Below are 24,665 nucleotides of genomic sequence, written 5' to 3' on the forward strand. Positions count from 1 at the left end.
ATGGTTGAATTCTGCCTGAAATACAATTTTGTGCCCCAAATCTTTCAGGATAAATGTCAGATCACCCAGGTCATTAGTCCCAACACCATCCCACTTAAACTTAATAATGCCATCTGCCAATATTTGAAGTTCCTATCTTTGACAGGGGTGCATAGGAATACGGAGATGTTTCTAAAATGCTCCTAGTCAATGTCTATGTCATATTACCTCTGACTAAATCATCTTTAAATCATAATACACATATGAGTTTGTTTTCCCATTCTCTTTTCTTCTCTACTTGGTGGCTTTCAAACCCAAATCACATTTTTATAAAAATAGTGTGGTGCTTCTTAGTAGAGCACTTTCATACACAGTGCAGTAAAGGCTGAATGGTGTTTAGGCTTCATAGATTTTTTTGAGAAATAAAACCTACTTTGATTTAGAGGCTGTATTTTCTCAGCCAGTGAATATGTATTGTTTCTATACCCCAGTATATCTGGCATAATAGTTGTATAAAAATGTCCCATAAATGATTATCAATTTAATTCAGCATTTGAAATATGGTCCACATAGCTAGCCTTCAACACAGTTTTTATCCTTACTTTTTAACGCTTTGCTCTTGATTGATTTCTAGAAATATGATCTGACTTCTGGTTTTCTCCTATCTCCTTCTTTCTCAGACTCCTTTCTTGGCTTCTTGTCCTCACACAAACAGACAAATGTAACAGAACAAACCAAATCCTTGAAAGTGTGTAGTGCTCATAGACATTTACCCTTTTCCCCATCATTATTGATATCCAACTCCTATGAGCGCTTACATTAAGAGATGTCTCCTGTCTGATGGCCCGGCAACCGAGAGTATTCGATATGCCAGACACAGTAACAACAAAGTCTCCAATGGAGACGTTACTGGGCCCGCTCGAGCAAATCGATGATCAACGGGAGGGCCTTTTATAAAGTGAAAACTTTCAAATCACTGATTCTAGCTTTGATTGTTCCTTAGACCCAGAATCAATATACTCACCTAATCAATTGACTTCATTGAAATGTCTGTTGTTTATACCTCTTGAAATTAACATGATCTAAACGCCAAACCTTCGTTTCCTCGAATCTTTCTTGTGTGGTCGAGTGCACCATTACTCATGTAGCTCAGAAATTGAAAATGTACACTTAGATTCTAACAATTATTCACGTCTATCATGCAATATAAAGTCTTACCTTCAACTATATAGCTATCATATTTGTCTCAACTTTTCATTACAGCTACGACTGACCTCTTGAGTTGCTGAACTTATTATCTTCTGAAAGCAGAATATCTTATAACCACAATTTTAACTTACCACCAGAAAATATTTTACTATTAAGAAATTCATTGATTCATTGATAATTAAGTGTTTATAATATGTATTTATTTTCTTTTTTTATTTTTTTAATCCTTGAGAGTTTATTTTTACTGTCAGTAAAGTGGAAAGATTTTCCTATGCTATTTTCAGTGGATGCTTGCAAAGTTATATGTTTTAACAGTGGGCTGGAGCGATAGCACAGCAGGTAGGGCGTTTGCCTTGCACGCAGCCAACATGGCCGACCCGAGTTCGATTCCTCCGCCCCTCTCGGAGAGCCCGGCAAGCTACCGAGAGTATTCGATATGCCAGACACAGTAACAACAAAGTCTCCAATGGAGACGTTACTGGGCCCGCTCGAGCAAATCGATGATCAACGGGAGGGCCTTTTATTAAAAGAGTAGCAAATATAGTGTATTTCCAATTTTATAACATTTTTCTTGGCATTTTCAAACTTGATTTTTAGTTTAATACGCATATGAGGGTAGGGCTAATTAATTAAATGTGTAAGTTGTGAGGATAATTGATTACTTGGTCTTACTTGTGAGAAGCCACTTTTCTAATTATAAATATATTTTAATTTTATAAATATCTTTTATTTTGTATAATATTAATTATATGGTAAAAATGTACTATTAATTATGTTAACTCAAGGACAGATCATCTGCAATTGTGATATAAATGTGTAGGAACTATCTAGGTAAAAAACGAAGTAAGTTAAAACAGTGAAAGCAACATCATTGCATTTAATATTTAAAGTAATGCTTAGTTGTTGATTTTGCATATTTAAGGTAAAAAATATTATAAACATTTAACAATTATAAAAACAGAATCTGGAAGAATAAAACTAATGATTTAGGGCTGGGATGTGATTCATTGGTAAAATGCATGCTTAAGACCTAGTTTCAATAGCTGGCATCTCACACACACACACACAATAATGATTTTATTTTCTGCCATTGATTCCAAAAATTAATGTGTTTGTAGTATTACACAAGATCAAGTGATTGAAATGGAAAGTGCTCTGAATTATAAAAAGGCTACAGTACAATATAAAATACTCTTAAATCACTATTTCAGAAAAATGTTTATTTTGTTCTAATGATATCAAATTATGCCCAAACTAATATGAGTTACTTATCTGATAGAACCTTTGATCAAATACCTGGACCTCCTTCCTGAGGAGTTCAGATGAGGGCTAGTTTGAAATCAAATCATTCACAATTTAAATAATTCAACTAAAATCCACTCATTTTGAATAATAAGCATATAAAATGCTCTAATGGTTTTCAGATTTAGAAAATACATTGTATTACATCTCTGAGCTTATAGAGAGGAGCATCACAATTAGAAATTTTAGTCACAAAATTAGAGTGCATACTGAGAGTTAAATTGGATTACTCTTTGAATACCACTCTATAATAGTGAGTAAAGGGAATGATATTCAGCCAACACAGGTTGACATTTCCATAGGCCATGCACTCTGATCTAGATAATTGAAGTCAAACTGATGTTCTTAGTCTAATAAGTAAAGCATTTGCATTGCACATGGTCAACCTGAATTCAGTCCTCAGCACCCCATATGGGCCACCAAGCTTGTCCAGGAATTATTCCTGAGCACAGAGGTAGGGGTAAGCCCCGAGCACAGCTGGGCGTGCACAAATCCTCCTGGCACCAAATAACAAACAATCCTCTTAAAGTTACAACACTCTGCTTCATATTTTATGATGAGCATGTATTGATACAACCATAAACACAAAAAATGTACAAATGGAAGAAATATTTAACTTGAAATGTTAATGTGTTACATATTATTTTATTTATACTTATTTTCCAGTTATCCTTATACAAAAAAAATTGGATTGTGGATAAGAAAGAAATGTAGATTACAGAATTGTTAAGTATCTCTGTGGTGTGCAATAGGATTTTGTATAGTGAGATGTACAGCTTTAAAAGAATGTGGGTGTCAAATTAATATGGAATGACACAAGACTTTCAGGATGTGCATCTCTTATAGACCACCAGGACTGGAAGACAGCAAGAAAAGAGAATTCCTGGGGTAACACTTAGGTTGTGAAAACCACAGGATACCATACTCATGAGGAATTTTAACTACCCAAACATCTGTTAGGTTAAAAAAATTCAACAAAACATGCCTCATCAAAGAAGCTTTCAAGGAATTCAACTTTATGATCTAAAAAAATAAAAACCAAATAAAGGGCAAAGTATGCCCAACATTAAAAAAAACAAAACCCAAACTGTGAAAGAGGTAACAACTTACTATATATCCAATTATTTTTCTTGTTACTTTAAACTATATAATGCTTTTAGAGGTGATGAATGCTATAAAGACAGAAATACAAATTATGATTTCCATAAATAATTATATAATATGAGATGCTAACCGTAAATACATATGAAAACATAATCAAAGATAAAAAGAAGCTTATTTGGTGGCAGTACATTTTTCAAATAGGCTGTATCTTATAGTTGCTAGAAGAAATCAATAATTTATTCTCGACATCATAGTAGTTACACTTGTGTAAGATTAGTTGGATGCTGTTAAAACTCTTCGAAATTAGCATCCTAAATCTCCCAAATGTATAATTCAATACTTATGTCCTAGACCTGGAGGTTGAAGTTACTTGTATGAACACTTACATTTCTGCAGATATCTTAAATCTTATATTACCACCACCCTCCTCTTAATGCAAACCTTTTTCTCCCTTTATGTTTCAAGTGTTATATCTCTGTTCATCCAATTGATCAAGACAGTAATCTTAGAATCAGTCCTCATTTTTTCTAGCCATCCTGCATCCTAAATTAATAGCTGACTCCTATTAAATTTATCTTCCAAATTTTTTTTCTTTCCGAAAAATTTATTTTTGTAGTATAGAAAGTTACAGTAGCATTAAAATATATACTATTGACATACATTGCCCACTAAAGTGCACATGACCCTCTGCCACTGTCTTTACATGTATTGTAGTCTGGCTTTCTTTCATCCTTGGCCTTCCCCATCTGTCTTATAAATGGTCCTGAATTTCAATGCCAAAATTTCAATATTAATTTATTTTTCTGTTGAAGGATCTCTAAATTTAGACTTAATTTTTTTCTTTTATTTTGTAAGTTACTAAAAGAGATACATTGGAGGGGTTTCTTTTTAATTTTCTACCCTCTCTATGAGCCTAGCTTTTGAAAATACAATATCTAGCAGTGTTATTATTCCTATAATTAAAAATATTTGATAGTGTTCTATTTGCCTATTGAGTAAATATCATTTCTTTTAGCATATTTTGCTAGGTCATTTATGATTTTAATTACATTTTCCACACATACATTTTTCTTTCTCCTTATGGCTCTAGATCTGTTGTTTTTCTCTCTAATTCTTCCTTCCTTCCTTCCTTCCTTCCTTCCTTCCTTCCTTTCTTTCTCTTTCTTTCCCTCCCTCTCTTTCCTTCTCTTTCCCCCCTCCTTTCCTCCCTCCCCCACTTTCCCACCGCTCTTTATGTGTTTAAGAGGGAGCATGGACTAATTCAGAGTGGAAAAAGCAGAATATAATTTTTGGGAGAAGGTTATATACAATTTCTTCAAAGTATTGTGATTTGGTGTTCTCTGCATACACAATGGATGTTGTCACAGGGAAAGCCTTAGACTCTTTATGGCTCTTTCATATTCTTAGTGTGACCTTTGACCTTTAGATTCTCCTATAGGTTCTCCTTTTAAAGGAGGGTTCTATTCTCCTGGCCATTTTTTTCTCATTGTTCTTTCATTTCTTTTTTGGGAGGAAGGGGTTGAGGGAGGAATAATTTTATTTTAACAGATGCCTTTCTTTGTATTTTGTACCAAATACATAAATCAAAGTTTTCCATAAATTCTTATTTTCCATTTCAACCTCCAAAACTTGTCTCTATAGTTCTGAGTATTGAAAATATTTCTCTCATAATTGGTTATTTCTCTCTTTTTTGAAATTCTGAGTTCCTTAACACCAGAGATGACCAGATCATCATGTCTTATGTGTGTTTTTATCTTCTATGACTTTAAGAATAAATGAGTATGCTATCTGTTCAACAAAGCATTTAAATTCAATGCAAAAGTAACTGTAAAAGTTCTCCACGTCAACTACTTGGTTCATAATATTTTTGTCAATTTTTCCCTCTAATTTGTCTTTCAATAGCCCATATGGTTTTTGACAAGCCGAATTCTTATGGTTGGTTTTATTAATGTTTGACATGTTTATCTCACAATTTACTTGTTTTTGTTTGTTTGTTTCTTTGTTTGTGAACTCACACTGGGCAGTGCTAAGGTCTTACTCCTTTCTCTCAGTCTCTTTTATAGTGTAATTTTTTTGTTAATGAACATTAAAAAGTTAAATTACCGCATATAAGAGAGAAATACATAATAAGCTGAGAATTCCAAACAACACAGGAAAATATTTTAAGTATCTTATTTATTATAGAGTAAAACATTAGTAACTTAATGGTTAACTGAAGAAAGAACCTGTTAATAAATTTTCATATCATGACTGAAATATTAAAGGTTGACAATCCATAAAGAAAACAAAAGAGGATAATGTCTAACTTTGGGGTACTAAGTATGACTACAAAAAATATGATTTTGACTGAAACCATAATTTAAAGTAAATGCTACTAAATATATACATGTACATGCTAAACTATATATTTAATATCAAAAGAGCTTTAGCCAAGTTATTAAATCAGTTTCTTCAGAACTTATATAAAAATATTTTTATATCCAATTACTTAAGTGAAATATGCTTTACAACACACTCATTAAAAATCAAGCAAAGAAGGGACTGGGAGATAGTACAGAGGTTATGCAATTACCCTGTATGCAGCTGATACAAGTACAAATTCCAGCATAGCATAAGGTCCCTTGAGCACAGAATCTAAAATAAGCCTTAAGCACAGAGCCAGAAGTAAACCCTAAGTACTGCTTAGTGTAAGCCCCAAATTGCTCTCCTCAAAATATCAAGCAAAGAAAATTATATGTATTATGAATCTATTATTTAAAATATCCAATGGTAAATTCTGGCTTTCACACTAAAAATGATATAGAAGCTTTCCCATAATTATAACTCAATTGCATTTTGTCTTTGTAAAATTCAAGTGAATGATCTTGCTTTCTTATCTCACATTTTAGAGCTCATATTGAATTAATTTTGATTTCCGATGATCTCCTCACACCTGGTTCATAATGAAATATGAAAAAGGAATAATTATTTGTGGTTTTTATCATTAATCTCAGGCTGGAGCGATAGCACAGCGGGTAGGGCGTTCGCCTTATACGCGGCCAACATGGCCGACCCGAGTTCGATTCCTCCGCCCCTCTCGGAGAGCCCGGCAAGCTACCGAGAGTATTCGATATGCCAGACACAGTAACAACAAGGTCTCCAATGGAGACGTTACTGGCCCGCTCGAGCAAATTGACAATCAACGGGAGGGCCTTTTATCATTAATCTCAGTTCATATCTGCTTCAGTAATGAGTCTTTTTTTCTCCCACAATTCTTTTATTTTCTTTTTTAATTTTTATTAGTGAAATACCATGAGGTACAATTATAGATTTTCAAATTTGTGCTTGGATTTCAGTTATACAACGATCTAGTACCCATCCCTCCACCAGTGCCCATTCTCTACCACCACTGATCCCAGTATCCCTCCCACACCCCATCCCCCCACCCACCCTGCCTCTGTAACAGGGCATTCACTTTTGTTCTCTCTCTCCTTTTGGGTGTTATGGTTTGCAAAAGAGGCATTGAGTGGCAATCATGTTTGGTCTATTGTCTACTTTCAGCATGCATCTCCTATCCTGGGACGATTCTCCCAACACCCTTTATTTGGTGCTCCCTTCTCTATCTGAGTTGCCTTTTCCCCTAGCATGTGTGGCTGGCCTCCAAGCCATGGAGTAAACCTCCTGGTGCTTATCTCGGCTATTCTTAGGTCTCCTATTTTGTTACTTTATGTTCCCCAGATGAATGTAATCTTTCTATGTCTGTCCCTCTCTTTCTGATTCATTTCGTGTAGCATGATACTTTCCATGTAGTACTACTTGTATGTAAATTTCATGACTTCATCTTTTCTAACAGCTACGTAGTACTCCATTGTGTAGACATACCAAAGTTTCTTTAACCAGTCATCTGTTCTTGGGCACTCAGGTTTCTTCCAGATTCTGGCTATTGTAAACAGTGCTGCAATGAACAAACAGGTTCAGGTTTCTATTAGACTATACTTTTTTGCCTCTCTGGGATATATTCCCAGGAGTGGTATTTCTGGGTCAAATGGGAGATCAATTTCTAATTTTTTGAGAATCGTCCATACTGTTTTCCAAAAGGGCTGAACCAGTCAACATTCCCACCAGCATTGAAGGAGGGTCCCTTTCTCCACATCTGTGCCAACACGGGTTGCTTTTGTTCTTTTGGATGTGGGCCAGTCTCTGTGGTGTGAGATGATATCTCATTGTTGTTTTGATCTGCATCTCCCTGATGATTAATGATGTAGAGCATTTTCTCATGTACCTTTTAACCATTCGAATTTCTTCATTGAGAAAGTTTCTGTTCATTTCAAGTCTTGGTCAGAAAAAACCCAACACCATTTCTTCAGTATTTATCAAGGAAGTGCATAGAATTCTCATCTGAATGCAAACATATCTCAGTTTTAAAAAGACCATAGTATTGCTATGACTGATGATATAGAACACTTTTCATCTGGGCCTAATAAAGTTCAGAGTTTTATATTGGGATTTTAAGAATAAGATTAGTCAAGTTTGGTACCACACTAAGTGCCTTAAACAAAATGGTTTGTTCACAAACCTCATTCAGTTTCTGCAATAAAGCCATGTTCTTATATTTTAACTAAGACTTAAGCAAAGTCTAAATAATGGTATGGAAATACCAGTGGGGAGGTATTTACTATGATTATAAAAGAGAATAAATCAAGTTAAAAATAACACAAAGGAAATATGTAAACTATTTTGGTGTTATGTATATTTAATGCTAAAAAAATTAGTTCTTCCAAGTTATTAAGCAAGTTTTCCAGAATTTGTATTACATTTTATATATCATTGCATAAACAAATATAATGTAATTTTAGTCAAATCACTAAAATCCAAATTATTTAAGATAATTTTTAAGGATTAAGACTTTGTTATAGTAGCTTTAAAAACAATGATTAAAAAACTTCCTTTATTAAACCCCATAATGACCAAAAGGAATGAGAAAGAGAGAGAGAGAGAAAGAGAGAGAGAGAGAGACAGAGAGAGAGAGAGATAGAGAGAGAGGGAGAGAAGGGGTGAAGTGTCTGCTCTTAAGCATTGAGGTAGACTGGGTGTGGGTAGTGTGAGGAGAGAAACTTGGGACCTTGGTGGTAGGAAACATACTCTCAAGGCATGGGTGTTGGAACATTGCATGACTGAAACCCAATCATGGTCAATTTTGTAACTGGTTATCTCGTGTTGATTTAGTAATTTTTCTTAAGAAATTTCTGAAAGCATAATGCCAACTATCTTTTCTACCTAACATGAAGAATGGAACTTTCCCTAATACACAAAATGTCAAAATATACTTTCGGTTTCGTTTTCCTTTAATGATACCCTTAGTAGTTATTTTACCTTGATTATGCATACAATGAATAAGAGGACAAAGTGTTGACTTTTGCTCTAGTTCTCACATTTTTATAGTAATAATCATATTGAATGCTTCTGGTTGTTCCTATTCAGAGCTTAAATGTAGCATAGAACTAGTAATTCTTCTTGTTGATTTTAAGTATCATGGTTTCCTCTTATAGTTCTTGAAAGTTTGGGAATGGGGAGAAGTGATGATAAGAAGCAAGTTCTTTGTAGTTTATCTAGAATTAAAACAAATTAAAGGTAGGAGTAGACTAATTGGTAATTTGTTGACTAGATGTGTATTTTCATGTTTATAACCATCTCTCTAGTCCTCTATTACTACTTTCTAGCTTCTCAGAAGTAGTAATTTAACTTCACTTTTTAGCCTGATCACCAAGATTTGTAATCAATGGTTATTTAATCTAAAGTGTGGTGTGTCACTGTGGTAAAGGAATATCTTCTGCCTTGCTTTGTTTTTACAGTGTCAGGGATAGAACCCAGGGTCTCACATGAGCCAATTGTCCTACCACTGAGTTCTAACTTTTGTCTTAAACCGGTGGTAGAAGAATATCATGAGGACTCAATAAAATAGAGTAGTGTGTCCTCCGTGCCTCAAATCAGTAACTGTAGGTTGGCACTTCAGAACTTGATTTTGTAGTAATTTTCTAGGTAATGTTGATTCTGATCTGGAAAATATATTTTGATACATTTTCACTGTTGTAGAAAATTAGAATTATGATACTATGTTAGACAAAAATGTATTATCTGATTCTAAAATCACTTGTAGTGATGTTATAAAATTTATATTCTTACTTGATATTATTAGTAAATAAATTAGCTTTTTGAATGTTTTGTAATATTTTTTAACTTTAGTTATTCTGATATGAGTCAGAAAATGGCTATTAAATCTCAAAATATGAAGTGTAGTACTATCAGAATCCATGAATCATTCTCAGATTCATCATTTAGTAAGAAAAATTTTTAGCCTTCTAGTAATTTTGCTATATCATTTTTATGGTGAGACCTCTAACAAAGTGACAATATTCTAAATTGCAGAAAACTTCTAACACAAGTTAAAATCCTGTTTTAAGTGTTGAAATCAATGTATTATAATGAAACATTCAACATGTGAGGAGTATCCTTCATTAGCATGATATTGTGACTGGTGAGATGTGCCCAAGAATGTCCCAATCCTGCAGAAATATGGTCAGTTTAATTACTGAACATCTTTAGGCTCCTTAGTGCTCTGAATTGTTTAAAGCACAAAGAATGCCCTAAACTATTCAGCCAGTTAAATTTTGTATACTCCTGAGAGATATCTTAAATGCAAATGTTAATTCTTCCAGGTGTACTGAATCAAAGCCAACTCATTTCTAGAAGCCAATTAATCTTCGTGAAGCAAAGGCAGGAATGAGTTCTTCATTCAATGATGGTAATTTAAAATCTGGTGGCTCAGTATACCAAATACTGAAACTGATATACATTGAAAGTTTCTTATTAAATAGACTTTCACATGACATAACTTCAAAATTCAAATGGATGTACAATTTCACTCACATGTATACAGACTTCAATATTTCTCATGCTATAAAATGCTGTCAAATTACTTAATTATTTTTATTCTTTCAGGGAAATCACTGTATCATGGTACACAAAAATACAAAGTCTTTTTCTAGCTTTTTCACCATTAGATTTGCAAACAAAGTCTTGCAAAGATACTTGGAAGTTACTAAGCTTTTAGACTGACATAGTTTTGATTCTCCATAGCTTTATTGCAAGCAATTTACTTTATTTCAGTTTTTGGCATTTTTAATTATAATTTTGCCTTCTAATTACCAGTAGAAGGCAATGCTGCTAATAAATTTTTCAAGATGCACATTCTGAAAGTGTAGTATTGGGCAGATGAAATTTTGAAAACTTTTAATTCTGGTAGTATTCAAACTTTTATATGACCTAAGCAAAATGATGTTCCATCCAGACTCACCTTTTAGCTAACAAACTTAGCATAGGACACAGATGGATGGGAAAGATGACCCTGACCCACATAAGACCCACATTCCTGTGCAAGGATAGAAGCATGATAATCAGGAAACGATGGTTGTTAGTTACAGAAAATGCATTATTGTTAAAACCAGGGGGAAAGTGCTTATGAGAGGAAGTGATTGGATTATGGGGAATGAGAGAATACGGTAGATCATTCCTACTGAGTAAATTGCTGTGATTTATAAGAGAAAGGGTATAGTGATATCGTGGTCCTTTACAGACTAGATTCATTTCACAAACAATCCTAAATCAGAATGTGACAGTTTATGAGGAGACAAACAAAGTCTTGCAAAGACACTTGGAAGTTACTAAGCTTTTAGACTGGCATAGTTTTAATTCTCCATAGCTTTATCGCAAGCAATTTACTTTATTTCAGTTTTTGGCATTTTTAATTATAATTTTGCCTTCACTCTTATGTTACTCTAACAAATAGTTTCTAGTTAACAGTGATAAAAAGATAAAAATAATATTGTACATATTTTTATGCATTTTTGAACTTTGATAAATTCTAGAGAAAATATGCTAAACAAGACAAATTTATCTAAAAAACACTTAAAATTTTACATGCTTGCTAGTATGCTACACTATTTAATGCTAAAATAATTAGATAGTGTTTTATAATAGACCTAAGTATATTGGCATTCTAAACATTTCTCTAAGATTATAAATGAATTTATCCAATGGCTATTTTTCTTTGTTATATGTATATACAAAATCATTCATCTATAAAATACAGTATTTAATATACTCACATATAAATTCAGTTATTTATGTTTAATTTTACTTTCCAATTGTTTCAGATATTTTTATTCCATTATAATTTAATCCTTCAAGAATATATATTGACATATTTTTGTATGATAAGTTTTAGGAGTTCTTATTATATTCTACTTCTTTAAGAATTACATTAACATAATACATTTAAGAAAAAATATTTTCACAATGGCTTTAAGAGAGGTACACTTGAATAATAAATTTCATCAAGTTTTCTGAAAATGCAAATGTTGTTTAAAGTGATTATTTTTATAAAAAAGAAAAAAATTTAAAATGTTCAAGAAATGGCATTTGAGCACATCTCAGTGAGAGGCTAACTGCCTTGCCTTTTTATAATGATTGATTGTTAAATAGAGCTTAAAATATTCAGTAGTACCATTGCATAGTATGTGCCATGAATGATTTTTCAATGTCACTTTTTTCTCAGCTCTGCATGGGGTAGCAGACTCTCTGATGAGGGTTTCAGTTGCTGGTGTTAAAGAAATGATTGCAGTATTGACATTATATTATGCAAGATAAAAAGCAAAGCATCATATTGCTTTCTACAGATGTCATTGCAAAACTGGTCAAGGTTTCCCACGTTAAATAGTTCTGGATCTGTCTTCTGTTAAGCGCCTAAAGATCTAGATTACAGAGCTGAGAAAAATGGACATACTTCCCTAGAAGTGTCTCCAAATATCAGCTGTTATTAACTTAGTCACAGAAGAATCTCGCCAGTTTTCTTTGTCACAGAAAACTCAGTGAGCTGTCCGTGATGTCTGAGGAACAAAAATACACCGTCTTTCTACAATGACTTGAGTTTAAAAATATAGTCTTTATAGCTGATACATTTCTATACTTTATAGAGATACATAAATTAAGGGGATTCAAAAGTGAATCTTTATTCTTTGAATCTAACTTTGACGTGTTTTTCTGGTACAAAGCATCACATTTTATAGAGGATCTATCTGGTATAAGACAAGAAACTATGAAATTTGTCATTTTTTGTACATGATGTTTCTTACAAAAACCTTAGTGTGGCCACAGGGCCCTCATACATGTGGTTCTCCAATTTCTCTCATTCAGTTACTTCATCTAGTCTCACCAGAGTTATTAAAGCACAACAGGCATAGTTTTGCTTCTGGGTCTTCGAATTCACTATTCTCTTTCCTGTGATTCTTTTCAGACACATCGTGCACTCTTATTTCTTTCAAATCTTTGTTTAAATGTCATCTGCTCTGAGGGCATACCAATCATATTTAAAGTAGTATGCCATTAGCATTTCCATTCCCATTAACCTATTCCATGTTTTCCTTGGCATACATCACTTCTAAACATGGTATGTAGTTTCCTTGTAATAATATATTAATTTATCTTTATTTCACTATAAAATCTTATAATATACATATATATGTTCAAATAGTTGTTCCATGAACTTTGCCTTTTTTTTCTCCTGTCTGTCCTCAGCATCTAAAAAGTGTTTAACAAATGGTAGGAATTCAATAAATAATTGATTGAAGAAGGAAAGTTAAATGCAAAAGTTCTATATGAATAAATTTACATCTTCCTTGATAAATTCTTTCGACTGCATCTTTCTGTAACTTGGCACATAGAAGGTGTTTTAAAAAGGATTTGTTGGTTAAATGCATGCACAAATTTTATCGAAAAGGCCAACAGAACACTGATTGTAAATAAAGAAGAGGAGAGCCAAAGTATTTTCTTGTCTTATAACACTTGAACTGTTTTGCCTGTCAGAAAACTGTTTGTATCCATAAGGTTCTTATAGAGTTGGAAGGCAGATTTCACATAACATAAATAAGTAATGAGCCTTGAGAAATGTATACTTCGTTTCTAGTTTTTTCACTTCCCATAGGCAAAGACAGGAGATAGGACAGTAAAACCTACAAAATATATTTTCTTTACAAGTAAAATATGTAATAATGGTCAGTAGTGATAAATCTGGATCAGAAATGTATCCAGTGATTTTTAGTGTGAATAAAGAAGAGAGATTCAGAGTTGCTATTTGTTGAGGAGAGGCTTATCATATCATTTATAAAGAACATCTAATTTGGAAAGGAAAAAGGGTCATTACTCCTGAAAATGGAGTGCGTTTTTCTATGAGAGCATCCAAAACAATTATGGTGGCTCCAGGAAACAGCTCATAGCTTTCATGTATGTGTAATTACCTAAATGAATCATGCTACATCTTTTGACATGCTACAACAAATTAAGCTCTTAAAGCTAATAGTAGTAAGACTGAAGATCTCAGTATAGCACTTCTTAGTTAATATCTTAAATACCTATCTGGTACTGAAATAAACCTTTGACTCTCTCAAGAGAATGTGGCTCATTTGAAACAGATGAGCTTGCCTTATGTAAAAGATCCCAGAGGTAAAAAAAAATTATCTAAAAAATGTAAACTCATTATGTATCCTAGTGCCATTTTTTCTAGTTTTTGTTATATCTTTTTAATAGCCAGCTAGACAGCTCCATCCTCCTGAGGTTCTCAGATACAATATAAAATCCAAATAAAAATTTTCACGTTCTCATCTTTGCCAAATCTAGTATCTGCTCCTGAATGTGTTGCTACTGTTCATGTAGGAGTACTGGTACAGTTTTCAACAGGCATTCTCTGAATACTTACTTTTGCTACATTCACTCTCAGGTTCTACCTGAACTAATTAGCCTCTAAGACTTTATTAAATTTTATAATGATTCTAAAGTTAATCTCCTATGTCACCTACTATTGTTAGAAAAGTTGTTAGAAAATTACTTCCTTTTCCAAAAAACCTCCAGAGCGTTCTAATTTTTAAAATGACTCACGTTATTAAGTATAGTAATTCAGTACTCCCTGATACATCTCCCAAATACTATTTGTGATATTTTTTTACTGTGTCCTTCATGTGCCCTAGGATCTCTATGATATTTCTATTCTTTGAATTTAGGATTTCTGAAGTTTTATTTTTTACCATAGATTTCTTTATTAGCCTCAAGAAACTTATAGATGTCTCCCATCCTAGGATATTATTCTTGAATGTAAAAACTAATGGTTATAAGATTACCCATAGAAAACAACTGTTAAAAAATTCTGTGATAAACCCTAATTATGTTTTTTCTTATGATCTTCTTATGATAAAAGTGGCCCTGGATCAGCTATTCTGATCACTGCAATGCTCCTCTCATTTTAAATCCTATTCAATTTTCATCTCCGTTTTTCAGCTTTCTTTTGCTACCTTCCCACAGTACAATATTAAATTTGTCCTCTATGGTAGGAGCTGGAGCGATAGCACAGCGGTAGGGCGTTTGCCTTGCATGCAGCCAACATGGCCGACCCGAGTTCGATTCCTCCACCCCTCTCGGAGAGCTCGGCAAGCTACCGAGAGTATCTCGCCCGCATGGCAGAGCCTGGCAAGCTCCCTGTGACGTATTCGATATGCCAAACACAGTAACAATAAAGTCTTCAATGGAGACGTTACTGGGCCAGCTCGAGCAAATCGACGAACAACAGGAGGGCCTTTACTTTACTTTACTTTACTTTACTTTGCTTTACTTTACTTATGGTAGGTTATGACTCAAATTATCACCTTTTTTTTGTCCTGTATTAAAAACTAAGAGTATTTATTAGATAGTTATGGCCCAAACACCAAACTGGTCACTTTCACTCATTTTTGTCCTGCTTTTTTTTTTTGAGAATATGATGAAAGTGATAGCACAGCGGGTAGGGTGTTTGCTTTGCACGAGGCCGAACGGGCCAACCCGGGTTCAATTCCTCTTCCCCTCCCGGAGAGCCCGTCAAGCTACCAAGAGTGTATCTCGCCCACACAGCAAAGCCTGGCAAGCTCCTTGTGACTTATTCGATATGTCAAAAACAGTAACTACAAATCTCACTCACAATGGAGTTACTGGCCTGCTCGAGCAAATAGATGAACAATGGGAGGACAGTGCAGTGCAGTACAATACAAAAGAGAAAACCAAGGTTTAGACAGTCTGATACTTCACCAAGATCACAGAACTTGTTTTTGTAACTTTGAGAAAAGAATGTTAGTCTTCCTCCTTCTATCTTCTTAGGATATATACAATAATATTTTCTCAGTATCATTTGCTTATGTAGGCTTGATCGTCGATCGTCGATTTGCTCGAGCGGGCCCAGTAACGTCTCCATTGGAGACTTTGTTGTTACTGTGTCTGGCATATCGAATACTCTTGGTAGCTTGCCGGGCTCTCCGAGAGGGGCGGAGGAATCGAACTCGGGTCGGCCATGTTGGCCGCTTGTAAGGCTGACGCCCTACCCGCTGTGCTATCGCTCCAGCCCACCTGGGAAACAAATGTTCATCTGCCAATATTGGAAGTTCCTATCTTTGATAGGGGTGCATAGGAATACAGAGATGTTTCTAAAATGCTCCTAGGTCAATGTCTATTTCATATTACCTCTGACTAAATCATCTTTAAAATACTCTAAACTTCTATAATTCTTGCAATTTCTTTTATTTTTTTTACAATTTTTATGCATTTTATTTTCATAAAGTAGTTCACAGTAGTTCATTACAGATAATACTCAAGCACCCACCCAACCAGCAAGCATCTTCCCACCACAATAAGAGGAAAGTGTGTGATGGTTGTTGTATTTCATTATGGGGCCATTTAAGCCTATATATACAAGAATAAAAGCAAGTATGTTAAAACCAATCACACATGCGCTACTTTAGGTACATCAGTGGACTAGAATATAAGAGGTCACGTGGTCATGGTCCAGGAAGTACTGCATTGCTCTCTTCCGGGAGCCTTATAGTCTCTGGAGCTTGGCCTTTTATGAGATTACATGGGGTGGGGGTGGGGGGTGTAGCTTGTGGGTGTGACTGCTAAACTACTGGAAAACTGGGGACCTGGGTGGAGAAGGCCCAGTCCTGATCTGAGCAGGCTTGAAGATCTCAGCCACAGGTCCTGCATACCTGGGTTCCTCTATTTGTTCCTTCATGGGTGAGGCTCGTTGGAGCATGTGGAGAGTGGCCTTGAGCATGGCTATGACTGGGTTCTGGAGGTTTTCGGCTGCCCGGGCTCTGCCTGCCGCAGGGAGGGAAACTCAACCCGTCCCCTTCCAAGGTGCCCCAGTGAAGACAGCTTGGCGTGGGGTTAGGAGATTCTGCGTCCTGTAGTTTCTTAAATTAAAAATGTATAAAAGGTTTCTAAGCACTTAATTCCTTAAGGTGTGTCTTGTTTAGCATTTTTTGCTGAAAAATTAACGATAATATTTGATATTTTATTTTAAAATATCAAATAAAATTATGATAAATTAATTTATTTGGAAACAAAGAATTCAGGAAATGTTTATATATGTAATAATGAGATCTGTTGTAAAAACCTATTTTCTTTGCTCTCTTATTTATTGAGAAAGCAATGAAAACAGTCTATTTAAGTTTATAAGTCAATTTATTCTAAATATAATCCCACTGTACTCAAAATGTTTCTGTAAGTTTACTTCAAGCAACATTGTTAAGCTATTTTAAGGTAAAAGTAGTTAATATTTACTTGAAAATATTTATTTTTGTAATAGTAATGCTTTTTTTCAAAATATTTTGAGTTTAAAATTCATATATTTATTTATAATAGTTTAACATCTTAAAGATCTTTATGTATAGCAATTATGTTTGAAAGGAATTATGTTTTTGATTTGTCAATACTTTAAGCATGCTGTAAATTACAAATTAAAAGTAATTAATTCATTATGATTGCAATTTTTCATCATTTTTATATTACTGTCTTAGCAAATACTAACTCATGTCAAAAATCTAGATTTAGCATGATTAAAATTGTCAAGTTAGGGGCTGGAGCGATAGCACAGCGGGTAGGGCGTTTGGCTTGCACGCAGCCAACATGGTCGACACTGGTTCGATTCCCAGCATCCCATATGGTCCCCAGAGCACCGCCAGAAGTAATTCCTGAGTGCATGAGCCAGGAGTAAGCCCTGAGCATTGCCAGGTGTGACCCAAAAAGAAAAAAAAATTGTCAAGTTAATAAATAAGTTGTATTTATTGAGTCTCTTGTGCTTACGAGAATGGTATTCTAACTGGAAAATTTCAGATCCAATAGAGGCATGGAGCTACACAGGGCATGAAGTTACAGAATTGTTTATAAAGTGACAAAGATGAAGCTCTTCAGAATATATAATAATTAATTATCATATTGAGGGTTTCCAGAATTAAATGTATCGTGGTTCCTTGAGCTACCAAGTCCCAGTACCTGGTTATCTGGTCTAGTACTATCAGACTAATTTTGGTAAAGAATGACCTGGATACCATCGTACTTCTGAGGAAGACCCAAAAGTAAATTAATAAATGAAATTAAAAAGTTGTTATGTAATATCACATTGTGATAACTGAGTTTCATTTATGTGTGTCGGGGCAATTATAAGAAATAGTGTGTTTGTTTTTGTCTGAGTTTAGTTCTGTTTAGTTTAAATGGTTCTGTCTGATGAGGAAACTCTCAAGTCCAGTCTCCATATTGCCTTTGACTTTTACAAAGGTGTTTCATTTTTTATTCTTATAGCTCCAGATGGTCCTCCTGAAAATGTCTATGTAGTAGCTACATCACCTTTTAGTATCAACATCAGCTGGAGTGAACCTGCTGTCATTACTGGACCAACATTCTATCTGGTAGACATCAAATCGGTATGGTATATGATCCCTTCTGTAAAAGGCAACAGAAAATATATCATTAAAGTTGCAGATTTGGGCATTAGGGCAATAGTACAGCTGGTAGGGAGAACATTTGCCTTGTACACAGCCCACATCTCCATCATCCCAAATAGTTCCCTAAACTGCTAGGAGTGAGTCCTGAGTACCAATGGGTGTGGCCTCCAAAACCAGCAAAATACAAATTTTTGTTTCTTTATGTATCTTTGCTATGTATCTTTATATCCCACATATGAGATATTTTAATTACATATCAGTCTTTCTCCTTCTGATAAAGTAAGGGAATAATAAACAGAAAAAGGCAGTTGGTCATGAAAACTGGTCTGTAGAACAGAGTGTATCAAGATGGGTGGTATTAGAAATATGGAGGAACACTGACAATGGTGGAGGGAAGTAGGCCCTGGTAGAGTGTGTTGTGTTCTAATGCTGTGTGTATGAAACCATGTCATTAACAATATTATAAATTGGGGTTGAAACTGTGGCCTTGCAAATGACCAACTGAGGTTCAATCACTGGCACCCTCTATGGTCCTCAGAGCCCACTAGTAGTAATGAGTGCAGAGCCAGGAGTAAATCCTGAGCACCACCCAAAGTGACCCTGAAAAAAACCAATAAAACAATATTATCAATCATGGTGCCACAAACTCACAACCTCGGCATTGCTCTGCACGTACTGCCGTATAAGTACCCCGCGCTAACCGATTGCGCCACCGTGAACCGTGAACCGTGGTGCCACAAACAAAATAAAAGTCAGAATAAAAAGAATAAAATGGAACTTCTAATGATCCTCCAAATAATACTGATTTTGAAACTGGACTGTTTTCATGGTAATTCTAACTCTTAGATCTTAGAAAACTTACTTACCTGCTTTTTGGAACTCACGTCTGTAAAATTTAAAAAGATATATATTCATGTGCCCTAACTGCTGTGTTATCCTCCTGCCACCCCCGCTAGGGTTTTTACTGTGCTTCCTGAACACACTTTTCTGATGCATTTAATGCACTAAATTAAGTGACTTACAGTGAATTATTATCTTTGTTAAAAGTTAAAGATGACAATTGTTAAAGAGGGCCCTGAGAAATAGTACAACAGTTACTTGCCTTGCATGTGGAAGACAAAGTTCCGATTCCTGGCACTGCATATGGTCCCTGGAGCATCACCAGGTGTGAATCTTGTTGCTGAGCGAGGAGTAACCCTTGAGTACCAAGAGTAGGGCCTCGTAATAAATTTTATCAAGGAATTTTCTTATTCAACTTTTATAAGTTTCTTGCTTTCATATTATTTTCTACTTAGAGATATTTCTAACTCAAAAGCCCTGTCATAATTAAGAGAAAATTTAAGATATTTGCTCTTTCACTTGGACCTTATTTTATGTTATGTTTTTAGCATATATGTGAAGATTTCTATTTTATATCTGGCCTAAAATAATCAATGTGACCAATAGATACTCTACAAATTTAGCATTTAAAATTAAATTATAAAGTGATATGTCTGTGTTTTATCAAATGAAAGGTATTTAATAGCAAACAGTTCTTTCTTGGAATTTGTGCTTAAAAAATAAAAAAAAAATTTAAATGACTATAATCTCATTTACAGTCTTTTAGAGTGGAAGTCCCAAGCAGTCATCAGTGGGCTGGGGTCCACTTCTGGTGATTTTGGGCCAACCATGCCATTGAGTTGAATGCAGTGCCTGATAATACAATAGCATTTCCCCCCTTAGTCCTGGGGATCACTGCGGTCACAGCTAGTTGTGATCAATGGCCATGTACTCTAATTCTTAATTATCTCCCCTGGCCATCTTAGCATTCTTATTGAATTTTTTTATAGGAACATGATACACAAGGATAAAAGATAACTCTGTGGTAATTGATTATTGTTGGTTTGTTCAGGGGCCATACCCAATGATGCTCAGGCTTACTCCTGGTTCTTCACTCAGTGTTTACTCCTGCCAGGGCTCAGAGCACTCAGGGCAGGACTCAGATGGGGTACTGGGTTTTGAATCCCAGTTGGCCACATGCAATGTAAGTGCCCAACCTGCTGTACTATCTCTCCAGCCACTCTAATTGTTTATTTTATATATCACATTTTACATCTTTGGACAAATTGTCCTGTTTATCATATCTGACATTTATATATTATAGTTTGTTATCAAACATAAATAGCATTTCTATTATATAGAGAAATATAGATAAAACCAGAAAACTTGGGTTTTATCGGAGAAAGAAAGCCATAAAATAATAAGTGAAATTTTCTGAATATAAATATTTGCTCATTAAAGCTCATTTGGGTCAAAAATAGAAAATATTTTAAATTTAATTTAGGACTTCATACCTAACGTGGATTCTTAGAGCTAAGTAGTCAGTTAGTTTCTTCTTTCCTCACTTTATTCAATACACACTTTCTTAATAATCCCCAGCATGCCGGCAATCCACTTATGCTGATCCTTGTGGTTGGGTTTGTTGTTTACTTACAATTGTTGAAAAATTGTTAACTAAAGAATGTCTTTCTATTATTTTCAAGACCAATTTTATTCATTCACATTGGTCCTCTTCATAGTTTTCATGAAAGTATGACTGTAAAAAATATTTTCCTTTTTGTTTTTAGGCTACAACTGGTTGTGCTCAGGGCTTACTCCTGGCTCTATGCTCAAGGATCACTCCTAGCTCTGTGCTTAGGGGACCACAAGCAGTGCTAAGTATTGACTATGGGTCAGCTGCTTGCAAGACAAGTGTGTGGCACACAGTTCTATCTATCTTTGTACAATTAAAAATAATTATTTAAATCGTGATTTAATAAATGTGTTATATGTAGCTTTGTTATTGTTAAATTTTGATCATGTGGATCTTCATTGCTTGCATTATTTACTTTCTTTTTCTATAGGTTGATAGTGATGAATTTAATATTTCATTAATCAAATCCAATGAAGAAAATAAAACCATAGAAATTAAAGATTTAAAAATATTTACAAGATATTCCGTGGTGATCACCGCCTTTACTGGAAATATTAGTGCTGCCCATGTAGAAGGAAAGTCATGTACTGAAGTGATTGTTACTACTTTAGAATCAGGTGAAGTGCAATTTTTATCATTGCTAAAAAATTGAGAGGTGTCTTTCTTGGAGTAACTTACATGCCAAAAACGGATTTGTTTCAATTTTTTTAACAATCCATGGATATAAAATTTGTTGTCTCCCTGTTATCAACAAAAGTCTAGTCTTTGGGTCAGAGATGATACAATGGGTCAGGCACTTGCTTGCACATGTTCGACCAGATTTGATCCTTCGTAGCCCATATTGTCCCCCAATCCCAGAGCACAGAGGTAGGAGTATGCCCTAGGCATACCCAGGTGTGACTCAGAACAAAAAAAAGAGGTGAAAATTTCCCAACTCTTATTTCAGGGGGAGGGCTTGGGGGCCAAACCCAGGAATAATTGGGGCCTACTCTAGTTTAATGTTTAACTGTCACTCCGAGTGCTTGGGAGTTTCCTGTGTACATTTTTGAGTCAAAGTGGAATTATGCAGAATGATCAATTCTTCTAGACACAAAAATGCATTTTTGATAATAAGGTGACAGCTGTACTTTTAGTTTTTCATTTATTTAAATATAGTAATCTTGGCAAAGGAATGATTTTCCAAGCTTACTATAACTAATAACAACCTCCTAGATTCCATTTTAAATATTGAGGTGTCATCATTTAAAATGCACATTAGAATAATAATACTCATGCTGAGTAAACTGAATTTCTGATAGAATTCAGATCAGTTTTCTTCATTCAGTTCATATTTTTTATTATATAATCTATTTAATAAATATCAGAATCTATACAAATTTCCTAAAGTTACTATGGACAGGGTTTAAACAAATAATCAGATTGTAATAAGAATTAAATGTGGAGAGTCAACTTCCCAGTACTTACTTGCCCTGTCTTCCTTAAAGTCCTAATGCTGTTTGCCACCAGATAAATCTTTGGAAAGATCGCATGAAAGAAAATATTGCTATAGTTTATTTGAAAAGTAATAAAAAAAGTAATATATGCTATCTGAAAAGTAAGTATAGGAGGTCAAAATATTTTCAGCTAGTCTTTCATGTTATTTATTCAATTGTTTACAAATTATAGTTTCAAATTAAAATACATGTATAATATCCTTGGCATCTAAAATTCCTCTTATTACCATTTTTGTGTTGTTTGCACTTTTCCCCCTCATTCCCCCTATCTTTGAGAGTAGTACTGAATTTATTTTTGTTCATACCACAAATTGTCAAATCTTAATGTACTAAAAAATCTTAATATGGTACCTCTTTCAAGGATATAGTAGGGCTAATAATTTTTACTAAATTGCAAGTAAATAGATGAAAGGCAAAAATTTATGGAAGATTGAAATTTTTTCCAGCATTCAAGTAATCCACCTATCCAGCTTTTAAAGAAAAATCTCTTATAAAAAGAAACATATTTTAACCTACCATAAAAGTATATACCTGTAAATGTTGTAAAATATGTATTAAATTATTTACCATTATTTTAGTTTTATGTGTGTGTGTGTTTTACTTGAAATGTGATATCTGGCACAACAACATGTTTGTTATTTTGAAAATACTGATAATACCAAATGTTAGCAATTCCTCTGAAAGAATGGATCTCTCATACACTGCTAACGGAGGTGTGAAAGGGTACAATACCGGAAGATAGATGTTTGTAAAATTAAATATAAACTTATCACATATTCTAGCAGTTATACTCAAGTATTTATCACAAAAAATGAAAAAAATTGTCTAGATCTGTATGAATGTTATCAATTTTATTAGTAAAAATAATAAAAACTAGACACAGCCTAAATATTTTTTCTTTTATTAAGGGAACTATAGACATCAACAAGAAGAAATTCTATAGGCAATAAAAAAAGAATTAACTCTTGGGGCCAGAGATATCGAACAGCTGGTATGGCACTTGCCTTGCACATGGCAGATTCAGGTCAATCCCCAGCATCTTATATGATTTCTGGGCTCCTTCAGTACGGATCTCACTGCTTAGAGTTAAGAGTCAGTCCTGAGCACCACCTGGTGTGACACCCAAAACAAAACAAATAAAAATAAATATATAAATAGAATAAACTTTTTTTTTGGCTTTTTGGGTCACACCTGGCGATGCACAGAGGTTACTCCTGGCTCTGCACTCAGGAAATACTCCTGGCGGTACTCAGGGGACCATATGGGATCCTGGGAATTGAACCCAGGTTCGCCGCATGCAAGGCAAATGCCCTACCCGCTGTGCTATTGCTCCAGCCCTAGAATAAACTTTTAATAACTTTCAACACTCCATATGAGCCTCAAGAGCATTATGCTATTTCTAATCTCAAAATGTCAAAATTATGGTGATGGTGAATGATCATTGTTTGGAGGAGGTGATAAAATGCAAAACTAAGAGACAGCAGGAAGTTGCTCTGTTATGGCGCCAGGTAGTTTTGTCCCTTGCTTCTAGTGATAATTGAAGAAATTTTTACATAGGATAACATTGTCTAGAACTGCAAATAATACATGAAAGCAGAAAATAATGGAAACTAAGTGAAGTTTGAAATATAATTAACAGTTTTAATTGTGGCCAGTTTCCAAGTTTGATTTTATGCCACTTACTAGAAAACATCATAGTGTAATAAGAAGGTTATAGAGGACTATATGTGTAATTTTGAAACTTTCTGTGATTATATATTATTTTTACTAAAAAGTTCTAAATGATCCTATGATCATTAGATGTAATTTAATTACATCATTAGATGTAATAGGTCACAGTCCTCCCGTTGTTCATCGATTTGCTTGAGTGGGCCCAGTAACATTGTGAGACTTGTTACTGTGTTTGGCATATCGAATTCATCATGGTTAGCTTGCCAGGCTCTGCCATGCGGGCGAGATACTCTCGGTAGCTTGCCAGGCTCTCCGAGCAAGAGGGGAGGAGGAATCAAACTTCGGTCGGCCATGTTGATTGCGTGCAAGGCAAACGCCCTACCGCTGTGCTATCACTCCAGCCCATTAGATGTAATATAATTAATTAATTACATCTAAGTACGTTAGATTTAAAAGACTAAAAAAAAAGCAAATGATCAACTAAACATTTCTGTGACTCACGGGTGCCACAGAACAGTTGATGATTTTCTAATTCACCAAACCTTTGGTTGCTTTCCAAAAATCATCTGCATTAAGTAATCTATGTAGTTCTCTGTACACAAAATAATATAAAACAAAAATAAT

The 24,665-nt window shown here is 34.4% G+C and overlaps 1 protein-coding gene across 1 annotated transcript in view; it reads left to right on the forward strand.

Annotated features, from left to right (window-relative positions):
- The window catches only part of PTPRQ (protein tyrosine phosphatase receptor type Q), a 229,001-nt gene that overhangs the window by 133,681 nt on the left and 70,655 nt on the right, over nucleotides 1-24,665 (forward strand). Inside the window, exons 27-28 of the mRNA XM_056117635.1 lie at nucleotides 18,283-18,404; nucleotides 21,308-21,494. Of these exons, the coding sequence (XP_055973610.1) occupies nucleotides 18,283-18,404; nucleotides 21,308-21,494 (309 nt within the window). The remainder of the gene's footprint in view (nucleotides 1-18,282; nucleotides 18,405-21,307; nucleotides 21,495-24,665) is intronic.

This window comes from Sorex fumeus, unplaced genomic scaffold (assembly GCF_029834395.1).
Source record: "Sorex fumeus unplaced genomic scaffold, SorFum_2.1 ptg000003l, whole genome shotgun sequence".
Classification (NCBI taxonomy): domain Eukaryota; kingdom Metazoa; phylum Chordata; class Mammalia; order Eulipotyphla; family Soricidae; genus Sorex; species Sorex fumeus.